The following is a 14,052-nucleotide window of genomic DNA, read 5'->3' as shown; positions in this document are numbered from 1 at the left end:
TGGGAAATTAATCTCACTCTGTTCCACTGCAATAGAAAGGAAGCTTATTGAAAGTATATATTGTATTGTGAATTATGTGCAAAAGTATGGCTTTATTTGCCATTCTTCTGGCCTCTTCATGATTTTTATAGATAAGGCACGCATATCAGATGAAAGAGCAGAAACATATATGTCTGCATTGAAGGCAAAATAATACCATGACTAATTTCTTCTTCACCCATTTAACACAAATACTTATCAGACACTACATGACGTGAAGAACAGCAGAACTGAACAGCAGCAGAACGGATTGCGAAGCTGTCGTGTGTTTCTCTGACGAAACGTGTCCATATAAGGCTGACATTGCATCTCACACTGAATCATCGAAAAGCACTTTATTGCTTTTCATTGCAATGATTCAAATGTTGTCAAAAGAAGAGCGCAGGTCACCTGAGCGCACGCAGGCTACTGTAAGTGTGTGTGCACGGAGGCAGAAGCCTCAGTTGATGTTCATGTCAGGTCAGTTCAGGTCACCATTGCAGAGCAGAAAGTTCAGAGAAGAAGAGCAGAGAGAAGTAAACACAGATACAGCTGCATTGTACTTACTTCACTAATTTTCTATTCTGTAACATGAGCAAGATGTATATATTGCATGTTTCTTTCAAATAAAACACATTTTTCATCAGGAAAAAAACAATATCATTTAATTCAGTAAAAAGTAAAAAAAGCATTTATTTCAATCTGGCACAAACAAAATGTTTTTGTAAACAATTTAGTTAGTTTTTGTATTACCACATAAAATGATTGCAGCTCTATATAGTCTAGACTGTGCTGAAAAAAAAAACACTGTACAGCATGTATGGATGGTACTTGTGATGACCAAGATAAATGCTTCTGAGTAAAGGTAGTGAAATTGCCCTAAAAATAGCCTAGACCTAGCTGTCCCTTTCTTACAGCACGGTGAATTAAAGATTACCCTTTAAGACAAAGGAAATAAAGAGACACTAATACCTTCAAAAATCCAGGTACTCAAAAACCAAAATACCCTCATACCCTGCTTTAATAGATGTCAAATTGATTGTTACTTTCAAAATAATGGTAGGTTTTTTCTGGATTCGAATGACCACTGTTTGAATGGTACCTGCAAATATACAGATTTTAGTATTAGTCAAAAATAGATCATTTTTTATGTGTATCAAGTGTGTTATTTATGTGGAATTACACCCATATTAATCACTGCTTCATGTGTGAAATTACAGAACTAATTACACTTGACTTGCCCTCTCTGGTATTTTCACTGGATTATCCAGTAAATCCAACGTAAAAGCTTTCACAGAGCTGGTTTCACTTAAAAAATTTTCCTAATCAAATGCAGTAATGAGAATAGTTTATTTTTCCTTTGGTTAAAGCAAATGACAAATATAAAATGACAAGATTGCAAACATTATTTATTGTGACACATTTTATCAAATGCACAAATAAGTGCTGAATCATTAAGAATACTGTGATGTTCATTTGCATATTTCATCTATTTTCTTGCTTCACCTTCATTCCCTTAAGCCTGTAACAATGCCCCCCTCTCTTCCCTCTCCTTCTTCCTCATGGTATTTCTTCCTTTTCCATCCTCTGTTTGTCAGTAAAGCACCATAGCTAAAGATTCACAGTCTGCCCAGGACTGCCTGCTCAGTAGTGCCAAGGTATTCCTTGATGTAAGCAGTTCTTTATGGAGGTATTATATTTGATTGATGTGGAAATGTCTGATAGCACACTCTGTTCTCAGATATTTATTTGTGAGTCAATGATGCACACTCAGGAGCTCTGTTGCTGCTAAACAGCCCTCAGCCACTGAGCCACTGATGAGTCTCGCTTTATGCTGCAGCCAAAAACTCTTACATCTGCACTTTTTTTTCTCCAAACGCTGCTGGTTCGTGTGCTTATCACTTTCTAACTGCTCATCAGTCACGGTCATGAAATTTCTTAAAAAGAAGGGGGGGGAAAAAACATGATCACACAGCCATCAGCTTGAGTCACAAGTTTGGTATTGTAGAGCCAAGCTGAGAAAACCATGAGATTATATGAGCTGTGACTGCATTATTGCCCACAAAAACTTGACTACAACTGTCATCAACGGTCACATTGTTTGATCTTAATTGTTTGCCCCTAAGGTACAACATCTCTGTGAATAAACATACCGTAAAAGTTACTCTGGTATTAACAGAGTAACAGATTAACTGTCAGTCAACTCACAAGGAATGAATAATTCTCAATACAGAATGTGTGCAGTGTAGATGTGTGGTGTTAGCAGATCACTAGCGGTATAGTTTGACATGCTGCAATAGTTATTCAGGTTTTTGCTGAGGGTTAGATGAGATGATTGATATCACTGTTAACTAAATATGAAGTTACAGCCAACATGTGATTAGAATAGCTTAGCTTAAAGGCTGAAATCAGGGAAAGTGGTAGCCTGACTGTCAAGAAAATTTGTCTAATAGCATTACTAATTCCCACAGCATATTTTGTCTCTTTTAATTATACAAAAGTTGAAATCTAACAAATTGCGGTTGTGTGAAGAGTCACATGCTAAAACTGCTTCTTGGCTAAGTGCAGAGACTTCCTGTCTGAGTTTTATCGTCATAGCGAGAATAACATTATTTAATGTTTTGACAAGTAGTGTTTTCACAACTGCAAAACAAATTCCTTACATAACTTTTGACAGAAATGTTAACTTGAGTCATAACCATAAAATATATGTCGCTAATTAGATAATTTAATAGAGATTTAATAAAGAATACCCTTCAGAAATTTTGTCATATATCAAAATTAATTCATCCAAAGTAAACAAATCATTAATGTCAACTAAAATGATACATTACGGCTGATATAAGGTAAATATATTTGCTCAGTTTTCCTTTGACATACAAAAGAATGCTAAAACTCATGTACTGTAATACCTTTTCTGCTGACATTTTCAATATCTGTAGTGTGTCTTTATACCCTAAAGAACAGAAAATGTCTTGGCTCATAAACATATTTAAAGCATTTTGAAGAGAGTGAAATATTTTACCGGAGCCCATAATTTTTTTAATTTCTCCCAATTTCTCTAATTTACTGCAAACAAAAACCTGTTATTTGTGTGTCTATACAAATTATGCCAGAGTGGAAAGGAATAAAATGACATCTGATATGGCATACAATTTCTATTTGAAAAAAATAAAATATAGCCACAGACGTTTGTGTCAGTACTACACTAGAACATGAAAAAAAAACTATACATGTGTGGACTTACTAAACGTCGTCTGACCCTGTTGGTCACTAGATTAATTCATAATCGATAAGGTTGTTAAAGTCAAGGTGTAATATTGACAAACTGACAGGACCTCTGCTATGCTCTGTAAAGTTAACCATATTTAAAGGAGGCACCACAGGGATATGACACCTGGTTCATTTATTCACCTATAGTTTCCTTATGTAAACACCAGCAGTTCCCTGGGACTCCTCAGTTTATCTGAAATGCAGGGTGTGACTGCTCTGACCTTGTGAGACTTCCCTACAATTACATTCACACACTCACAGGCCGACACACACATTCGGATGCACATACATAAACTTACACACTGACAAAACCATGCACTCTTCCTCTCCATCTTTGTCTCTCATTCAGCCAAACACAGAGACACTCACAAACACACAGACGTGCACAATCACTGACCCTCGTCCATCTGAATTAGGACTAATAAGCAGGTGAATTGTCTGTGGAGGAGCCATTAGCAGTGACCTTGGCTAACAGTGGTTTGCAGTGAGGATCAGAGGCTCTGGCAGTATAAATAAGTGGACTGTGTAGGTCCATTTTTGTGAACAAATCAACACATGAAAAAAAAACATACATAGGCCACTGTACACAATCTAATCTAATCAAATCACCTACTCTATGGCTCTCCCCATAGAGTAGGTGATTTGATTAGATTTTGAGGTGACTTGCTGCAAACATTTGCATCTTAATGAGATAAAACTCATTTTGAAAATACTACTTCCTCATTGCTTAAAGCTAACATTGCTAATGCAGCCCATGTGCTTTGTGACAACATGTTGACATAGACATATTTGCTAATTAATACATTAATTAGCCACACTAATGAACTCATTTGCATCACTGGGTGTGCTAAAGACATCGCGGTTACAGCACAGCCAGATGCAGCTGAAACGGGTACAGCAAGGAGGAGCAAGAGAAAGTGTCCGCTAATGGGAGCTGAAATTATGGATGTTAGCAAGCTACCAAGATGACCTTGAAAGGATTTTATTGGAAGAAGAGAGGCTGCAGTTTTCTTTGTTTAAAAAATGGCCGATTATGGTCAAAACCATTGCTGTTTTTTGTATGCTTACCGTATATACTGCTTTTTTATGTATAGCATTAGTCATGACTATAACAGTGAGAAGCAGTGATACTATGGTAGTCTGACAAAGGTCCAGTGTGTAGGATTTAGGTGGATCTAGTGGCAGAAATGTAATATTGATAATAACGCCTGGTGTATCATGGTGTATCAAGCTGCAGCTACACCGCTAGATGCCACAACATCCTACACACTGGATCTTTTAACCTGCAATAACAGTAAACACATGACCTTTTAGCAGAGCTGCCTGTTCATACACAGAAAGAAATCAGCATTCGTTAAGAGTTGTGTTTGTGTCCACCTCACAAAGGTTTTAAAGTCCAATATGAGCAGGCAGCGTACAGTTGGATTTTAATGCCTTTTTGGTTGAAGCAGCTGACTGCTGTGGCTGAAAACAAGGTTAATGAGAGCAGTGAGAATGAACCTAGACAATAATGTTTCAGGCTGGAAAACCAAAACATCATCATCCATTGTCATTCTTTTGGTTCATTAGTGGCTTGTTTCACATCCACGTAGAAACATCATCCATTGTTGTTATGAAATTACTGGTTATAGTACCAATTAAATCATACAGTTTGTACAGTTCGAGCTGGCCAATAGTGGAAGACAAAAATTTATAAACCAAACTGTAAGCGTTGCATAAAATTCAACAAAAGTGTATGTTTTGGTTGTTCCCGGATCAATCATCTCTGTGAAAGAGACTTCTTTAACACAGAAAAAGTAGAAGAAAAATAAAGCTTACAAAGGCAAAAAAAACATTGCACCACTTACAATGATAGGACTTCTAAAAGAAAATCAATCATATGCAGTACACATATGGCCAAAAATTGTAGAGAGAAAAATGGGGAATGCTGAGGGAGAGAAAAATTACTGTTTGTCTGTTTTACTGCTTGAATGCATACAGGGTAATACGTTTTAGTGTGTGTGTGTTTGTGTGTGTGTGTGTGTAACAATCCAAAATATCAAACATTGTACAGTGGATGAAAAGTAAGCAGTGAATGAGCGAGTGGGAGCAAAACAGAAACAGAGATAAACCACGACAGAACTTGAATAAGTGTGTGAACTTGCTTGCCTTAAGAAGTGAGTTCAAAGATTAAAGAGATCTCGCTGGTGTGAGCTCCTCTGGCAGGTGTTCAGAAGTTTGACTTTGACAGCAAAGGTCCAGTCAGCCTCAGCTACAAGCTAAGTCGCCGAAACAGCTGCTGCCCTGGCTCATGCAGGGATGAAATGTAGCTGGTGGCTTAGGTTATTGTGACTCAGAAGTTTCCTGTAAGGAAAAAAAAAAGAAAAAAACAATAAAAAAACAGTAGATCATCAGGCTTTAAGATGGGTGAACAAACCTTCAAAGAGGTCTAAACACAGCCTACATTGGTTAAATTTATCTTGTCAGTAGAGCCTGAAGGGTCACATAGAGCATTGAGTTTCTTTTTCCATGAATTTCAAGTGAAGTTCAGCTGCAGGTAACTGCTGACCTGGAACATACAGTCAGTGTGTCGCCTGACAGAGTGAAACCTAAGTACATCAGAGCTATCTTAAAACAACTATCTGTTACCAGGCTATGTACAAACGTCTACATTCCCATGGCGTCAAATATTTGTTTTGACAAATTACCAAATTTGCATTAACAAATCTAGATAAGTGTAGTAAACATTAATGATTTAATCCAAACACTGTTTCACCAAAACTCCTCTGTACACATGTAATATTAAATTAAACCTGAAATTTGAAACTAAAAGATCTGCTAAATTGGCTTGTTCTTTCCAAACACAAACAGGAAGGTTTTTCTTAAAAGCAAGTTATTGTAGTTAGTCAATCTTCCAGGCGAACTGTTGTAAAAGCTGCCAAATCACACAGTCAACTTTTCTGGTGTTAAAAAACAGAATCTTTTTTAACTCTCTCTCTTTTTAATTCATAATTAAACAAGGTCCCAACAAGGTCCCAACAAAAGTAATGAAAGACAATATCTGAAAGGAGAAAAATTGTTTTGTTAATTTAAGTTTCATTTATTACACTTTAATTTTTCAAGTAAAGGCTGGACAGTATAGAGGGCTGTAAGGACAAGTATATTTCTTCTTTAAATGTTTGGACATTTTTGTGATTTACTGAGGGTTTGAGTGAAATGGTGTTTATTCAGAAAAGTGAACACTGCTACAGGGTTTTTTGGCGAGGTGCAGTCCATACAGTCCACCAGAGAGTGAAAATCTGGCACCTGATGTTTTATTTTCCCTTCTTCTTTCTTTTATGTAACACATCCTCCCTCTCCCTTTCTTCTGTCAGGGTGAGGACCTTCCCTAAGGATTCGGCCTTACTGGGCAGGGACACTGTTCGAGCGCTGATGTACTACGCCTTGAAGGTCTGGAGTGACATCGCACCACTTAACTTCCACGAGGTAGCAGGAAGTGATGCAGACATTCAAATCGACTTCACGAAGGCCGACCACAATGATGGCTATCCCTTTGATGGACCAGGTGGCACCGTGGCACACGCATTTTTTCCAGGAGAGAGATTCACAGCTGGGGATACACACTTTGATGACGACGAGGCCTGGACCTTCAGATCACCAGGTGAGGACAAATGAACTTGAATATGTAATTATAACAATGAAAGAGTGTGAACCCAAAGAAAAAGATGTGGCAGCAGATTGTAGGACGATAGAGAACTGGCATAGAATTGATATTCTGGAACACATCTCACCAAAACTTTTCTCAGACCTTCCCGGAGTACTATAAAATGTAGGAGACTGAAATGGTCCAGAGAACTTGAAAATGAAAAAAGCCTGAAAACTGTATTAAGCTTCCTTTCTCACCCAGAATTCTATAACCCAAAGTAGAGCGTTAACTGTATTTTGGAGCCAAGCTGTGCTTCAACCCTTTGTTCATGTTCCAGATTATCTAATTAATATTTAATATGTTCGAACTATGAATATAGTATACAATGGTTTCAGATACAGGACTCATTGACTAAAGCAGTGGTGATTGTTATCACAAGCTTATTAGGAGGCATAAAAGCCATCCTTTCATTTCCTCCAAATGCCATAAACAAATCAATTTACACCCATATGCCACTGATACATTTATTCTTGTTTTAAGCAATAAGAAAAAAGCAGAAGAAAGAGACAAAGGCACCATATTTAGACTGATTAAAGTATTTTTACTCATTGCAGCAAAATGCTTCCTTTGATTTGAAGGTTTTGAAAAGCTGACAGGAAGGGGTCTCTACCAGACTTGGAAGCAACATTATAATCAGTGATGTCAACTAACAACTGTTCCAGTGACAATCGATAAGAGAGTGATGTGGACACAATAACACAGTGCCGCGACTTTAGGGTTGTGAAAACACTGTTTTGTGCAGAACATATCAGTCTGCCTTTGCAGTGAGCAACAATGGTGGAAAGTTCATTTAGTCAAGTTAAATTTCCACTCGGTTTGAGTCTTTCCATTTTACACTTGTTATTCTACTACGCTACATTTCTGAGAGAAATATTATGCCTTCTGGTGACAGCTGTAGTGACTAGTTAGCTGCAAGATTAAGATTTTACACAAAACATATCACTTTGTAAAATACATGGCATGGCTCAGATTAAAATATAAAAATGTTAGTTCCACATAAAGGAGCTATAACCTTAAATGCTACCAATACTTTTGCACTTACTTTACTGAAGTGCATTTTTAAATTTAGGAATTCAGCTTATAATGGAGTCATTTTACATTCTTCTGCTTTTTACTTGAAGGAAAAGTTTGATATTTTGTTTAATACATTAATTTGGTTTCTTTCTCCGCTGGTAGATTAGAGGATTGAAACCACTCTCATGTCTGTACACTAAATATGAAGCTGTCACCAGCAGCCAGTTTCAAATGTGTTTGTGTGTGCACATACCAGATTGATCACTTGATTTTAGACAGATAGACAGAAGTTCTTCAAGGCACATAGTCCTCTTTCAGTTGTGACTAAAACCTCAGACTGCAAAATAATCTCCCTGTGGACCCACTAGCCATCCTGCTCCCTGGAGATGCAGCTTAAAGCTTGCAACGTGGGTGTAGATGATGCTGACTGTACCAGTCGGTGAGTCTATGATGCAGCCGGGACAGTTCATTTCCATTCTTTGCTTTGGTCCTGTTAAAGCTGCAAGCCATATGTTACATCAGCTCAATCTGCTCCAATTAGATCTCACAGCAGGCCGTAGCAGTGGCCATGATGACTTGATGGTGTAGTAGTTTACAGAATTGTCTCCATCAGTGGGGGTTTGGTCAAAGGGAGCAGTGAAGGAGGCAGGGGTCTGAGTTGAATTCTTGTCTTTAACACCCCACTCTGTTTCAAAAGCAAAATTTAAACATAATGATTCATGATGACTTAAAGAGAGAAATTAAACTAAGAAAATTCCCTGTGAAATGCTAGTATTAGCAGACATAAATTAGCTCTGAAACAGTGGTGTTAAAAGCGTGGCCTTCACTGCAGCTGTGAATCATCTTTTCTTTTCAGATGTTCTTGCTTGCTTGTTGCTGCAAAGTTACTTTTTTCACTCGCTCCAATAAAGGAAATGTATATCAAGTGAAACATTTCAGACTTTTTTATTTGTAAATCAGGTACCTTGTTCTTCAGCTGTATACTGGCACTAAAACCCTCTGTTTCTTATGGTCAGTCAGTGGCAATTAAAACAACCCTACTCTGTGTACTGATGCTTTTGAGTTTGTAGAATTCTTTTAGAACATAATTAGAAATAATGTGATTCGGGTAGTATAGTGGAGACAGTGTTATTTGTATGCTACAGAAATTACATATTGCCCTTGCAGTCTTTCTCATACTGTTATTTTGGGACTGTCTGCTGAAATACCTTTAGCAATTAGGGACTTACCTCTCGGCCAAGGTCCTTGTTAATTATAGAATTTCAAATTTTCTCTTCGTTGTACTGAAAAGGATAATAGCTACCCAATTAACTGCGTAACTCTAAAGCAATGTGATATTCAAATGTTTCAGTCTGACAATTAGTTCATTTCACAGCACTGAGAATGCACTTTTTAGAAATTAATGACCTACTGTATGCAGCACCTGCAACTGTGAGCTGCCGTCCCATCTAATTTGAGTACAGCCTGTGATTCTATGATCTGTTTCCCCTTTTTTTTATTCTTGTTTCTATAACTTGCACTAACTAATTTTTTTGGCCATCTGGTGGCATCGTAGAGAAGTAAACAAATCATTGGCATATTAAGATACTATGAAAGTAGATAAGGCAAACATTTTAGGAAAGAGCTGCCTATTTATACATCCAGCAAAAACAGAAGTAACCTTAGCAGTCATTCAGTCACATATCTGGCCTCCTGATGGCCACAGACACTGGAACTGCAGAGTTATGTCACTCTCTGTGCGTGCAAGTGTCAATGTTCACTTACAAATGATCACATCATCCTTTGATAAAAGTTCCCTTTGGAGTGTTTGACCCCCAGTAGCTGTATGGACCTGTTTCGTTTGTGTGTTGGTCCATGCTGAGAGGACCGGAGGATGCACATGCATGCTCACACAGGTGATGTGGTGCACACTCCTTTCAGCGGAGTCACACTATTGCAGTGATCTGCAGGTGGTGGTGATGTGCCAAAAAAATCAACAATGCCCCAGCAAAGCAGGGAAGAAGGAGACCATTAGCAGATATAAACAATTTAGGATTAAAATGTTCAAAAAGTTGGCTTCACAAATGTTTTATGAGAAAAAAAGACTTTCAACTCTTGTGTTCAACCTCACGAATAGAGTCAGTGTATTTTGTCAGTCTAAGCATAACTTTTGTTTGTTAGAGGTCGAAGAGCACCAAAATATTGGAATTTTAAAGAGATTATAACAGATTAGTTTAGCCATTGATGGTTCTCTGTCAGATGTGCGTGCATGATGATTGTTGCTCAGTTCTTCAAAGTAAAAATGTATGTAATGTATAGTTTAGATCATTGTTATGACAGTTCCACATCTGCTTTATAGAGTAAACATCCAGTCTGTTCAGTAGCTTGAAGAGTCATTTTCTTTCCAGAGCTACCAACTTGCTTAATTTAACACACTAAATATTCAACAAAGGGAACTGATGCAGACTTTCATTCCTCTCAATTAAATTTTGACATGACATAATATCTCTTTGTATTCACTTTGCCTTGGGCAGGCCAAAATCACAGAGAGGGGAGGTGTCTCCAGCTCAAACACGAGCTGAAAGGTGAAAGTTACATTTAATAGAGCTCTGGCATGGGGGATCTTATAAGCCAATTATCTGCCTATATCCTGGAGGATAAGTAACAATAAATTACAGTACAGCACAGGGATTCTGAAGTTATTTGGAAACACTGTCACCATTTCATAGTTTGCCCATCATAGAACATTGAGTTTATTTTTCAACTATAATGATCGGCATTTTCTGATTTCCAGTTTTGAGGTACCATGAATCCATAGTGTATAAAACTGACCTCTATTTTAGATTCACTACTTGCATCCTAGATGGAGCTCAGTCAACTCTGATAAATGCTTAAAAATACAGAGGTATAATTCTTATTTCTCTGGATTCCATTTTTATATGCTTCCATGGATTCAAGTCCATTCTTCCACAGGAATATTAATATCAGAATCAGCTTCCTGTTTGACCTTTAGTGAATAAGTGTTAGGGTCTGAGCTGTTCTTGAAATTAAACCTTTAATAATCAATACATAGATTACTAATCTATGTAATAATCTCTATATGATACATAAGGGTAATCCTGGCTTTAAGGGTAGAAACTGGAGAAACAATATACTGTATGTGTGCTAACTGTAGCTGCAGCTAGAATGGATATTTAGGGATCTCATTGAATTATTTTAGTCTCACTGTAAAATATTAACCAAAACATCAATTGTTGAACAATGAAAAATGAGACCCCATAATGCTTATCCTCAGCCATTTGCACTATATTAAACTCATCAAACTTAGTATCAGCATTGATTGTCATTTGACTTTTTGCAAGCAGCTCTACCCATGTGAAGCTTAGTTTCACCTTTTAAATTCCTGTCTGTTTCCAGACCGTTTATTTATTCTGCAAGGTGGAATTGTTGTATAATTATCCTCTGTTAATTTTACCTGTCTGCTCCTGAACAAATTAAGTAAATGTACTGTTTCATCCCAGCACTTTTGACATACAGTATTTTGACCTGCATTAAACTTAGTAAAAACAATTAAAGTAAGTACTTCATATATCCCGATAAAATATTGATTCTAGAATCATTATGGCACGAGGTTATGCAAGGTCACAATTCTACGAGGATTCACTTCAAATGAAAAGGATCGCCCTTGGCTAGTTGTGGTCCTGCTTCTTTCCATCTCCCGTATGCTACACCGTCCTTATTAAAATTTCAGCTCATTGCTGCAGGCTGTGTTTGTATCATTGTGGATACATCAGGCTATATCCAAGGTAGCTGTACCCCTTAATATATTGTATTACTGTGCATCAAAGCAATGAGGTTTTTAATACAGTATCTTATCATACCCTGTGGACCGTCCTGTTAGTTGGATATATCCTACTCATACCCTCTACTGTTCATACCATACCATCATATCTTTTTATTTCTGTAAGTCTGTAACCTCTTTCTCTCTCTCCTATGATCGTCTAACTCAATGATTTTTGTTCATCCACCCAAAGCTCTCAGCTCTGACTTTGTCCGCAGGCATCAGGTTTTTTTCCTTCATCCTCTGATGGACTGTAAATACGATGACATGGTACCTACTTTGTTCTGAATCCCTGTCTCTCCACCTCGATCCCTCCTTTTATCCACCTTTTCTCTGTGCACCATGTGCACCTGTAGATTACAGTTGGCATTTGGCTTCTGAACATCCCAGGAGTTGTAAGCACAAGTGCATGTCTTCAGTTGTCCCTTTGTCTTTTGACAGAGCACAGCACTGAGATGTTCACAAATCGAGGCCATTATAAGGTTAACGGAATGCAGAATTCAGCCTAGTCACCGAGGAACTCTAAGCTAGCTTGGTTCGACACGGCAGCACTCACATTTTTGTAAATTTAAATCTCTAAACCCCAAATTTTGTTTTGCTTAGCAGAGCCAGACAAGGAGTTTTGGAAGACATCGCTTTTCTTTTTTAGTTGAACATCGAGGGAAATGTGCTTTAATAGCCTGCAGCCTCTTTAGGTGTCTTTCCGCACTCAGGTTTTGATTGGCAGCCCAGGGGCTCAGGCAGTATTACCATAGTTATCTCACTACAGCACATGCCTAACAGCTCTCACGGCTACCAGAGCTGTCTGTCACGCCTCTTAACTTGCATCCTATAGAGTTCACTCATAAAAGGGATAAACATACAAACAGGGGTTGTGTTGGTTCTACAAAAGGCAAAAAGTCTCTGCAGCAAGGTGATCTATGCCACTGCTGAAGCCGACATAGCAACTGAAGTAAAAGGAATTGATGACATATAAAAGGTACTTATGTCTTGTAAGAATCCTTATGGTTAATTATTTGTTATTAAATATTTTTAATCTTTATAATCTCCTCTTGCTTCTACATCTGCTGTTCCCTCTTAAAGCCCACAAAAAGGTGAAAAATCATTTTTGAAATAATGACAGGCAGGAAAGAGGAACCCTGTCTAAGATTTTGAGAGGACAATTTTTTGTAAAGTAATTTACTACTGGGCTGGACAGCAGAAATTGTAGGAAAGAAAAACATGCCATGTGCAGCATTCTGCAGCTGCTCACGGAAATGAGAGGAGGGAAATGTAAGATGTTCAAAATTGTAGTGTTTTATTCCAGCTCCAAGTAGAAATATACTTTACTACCAATGAAAAGATATGACACAAAAATTTATTGGATTATTATTTTTAGAATATATCAACTTGTGCCACATACAGTAACACACATGCTAATCGCCTGTGTCAAATGATCCATTTTTAGTGGTTATAACAAGTTCTTTGGTAAGAAGGTATAAGTTGTGTGAAAATCTGATCCAGGATGATTATTTCCTTTTCTCTCTCCATGTCTCTTTCAGACTCTCATGGGATGGATCTGTTTGCGGTTGCAGTCCATGAGTTTGGACATGCCATCGGCCTGGTTCACACCTCAGCTATAGAGTCCATCATGAGGCCGTATTACCAGGGACCTGTAGGAGACCCTCTGAAGTACGACCTGCCCTATGAGGACAAGGTCCGCGTCTGGCAGCTCTACGGTACAAGAGAACACCATCTACTGTTCTGTGTTCTGCGTGTGTGTGTGTGTGTGTGTGTGGAACAGCGAGCAATTGATGAGCTCTGTAAAACAAGGCTATTGATTAATGAAAGCGTGCATTGTGTTAATTGGAACTCTTTATGGCATGTGACCTTATGCCTTATCACACCATTCACTGATAAAGACAGCAGCGTGCAGGGAGAGACAAATGGTTTTGAAGAAGAGAATTAAGTGCAGGAGAGAATGCTGATGGACAGGACTGTGAGGGAAGGAGACGAATCAGTTGAATTTTATTAAAAAAGGAGCACAGACATGATGACAAAATAAGAGTTAACATTTCATGCTGTATATTTCGTCTTTTGTTAGAGAAGAATAAAATAAATAATAATAATACAAAATAATAATACAAAAATTACTTATTTAATTGGCATGACAAAAAAAACATAAAATAAAACTATATATATATAAACTATATATAAAACTATCTCTCTCTATATATATACAGTATATATATAGTTATATAAT

General features: G+C 37.6%; 1 protein-coding gene across 2 annotated transcripts in view; it reads left to right on the top strand.

Moving 5' to 3' along the window:
- Positions 1-14,052, top strand: part of mmp17a (matrix metallopeptidase 17a) — a 70,544-nt gene that overhangs the window by 44,578 nt on the left and 11,914 nt on the right. For both annotated transcript variants that reach the window (XR_006841907.1, XM_046375850.1), the window contains 2 exons: positions 6,645-6,931; positions 13,352-13,528. Coding sequence is in view for 1 of the 2 variants with exons in the window: in XM_046375850.1 (XP_046231806.1) it covers positions 6,645-6,931; positions 13,352-13,528 (464 nt within the window). In the remaining variant the exon portion in view is untranslated. The remainder of the gene's footprint in view (positions 1-6,644; positions 6,932-13,351; positions 13,529-14,052) is intronic.

Source organism: Scatophagus argus, chromosome 20 (genome assembly GCF_020382885.2).
Source record: "Scatophagus argus isolate fScaArg1 chromosome 20, fScaArg1.pri, whole genome shotgun sequence".
Taxonomy (NCBI): domain Eukaryota; kingdom Metazoa; phylum Chordata; class Actinopteri; family Scatophagidae; genus Scatophagus; species Scatophagus argus.
Note: the sequence above shows the minus strand (reverse complement) of the source record. Positions and strands in the feature narration are given on the sequence as shown.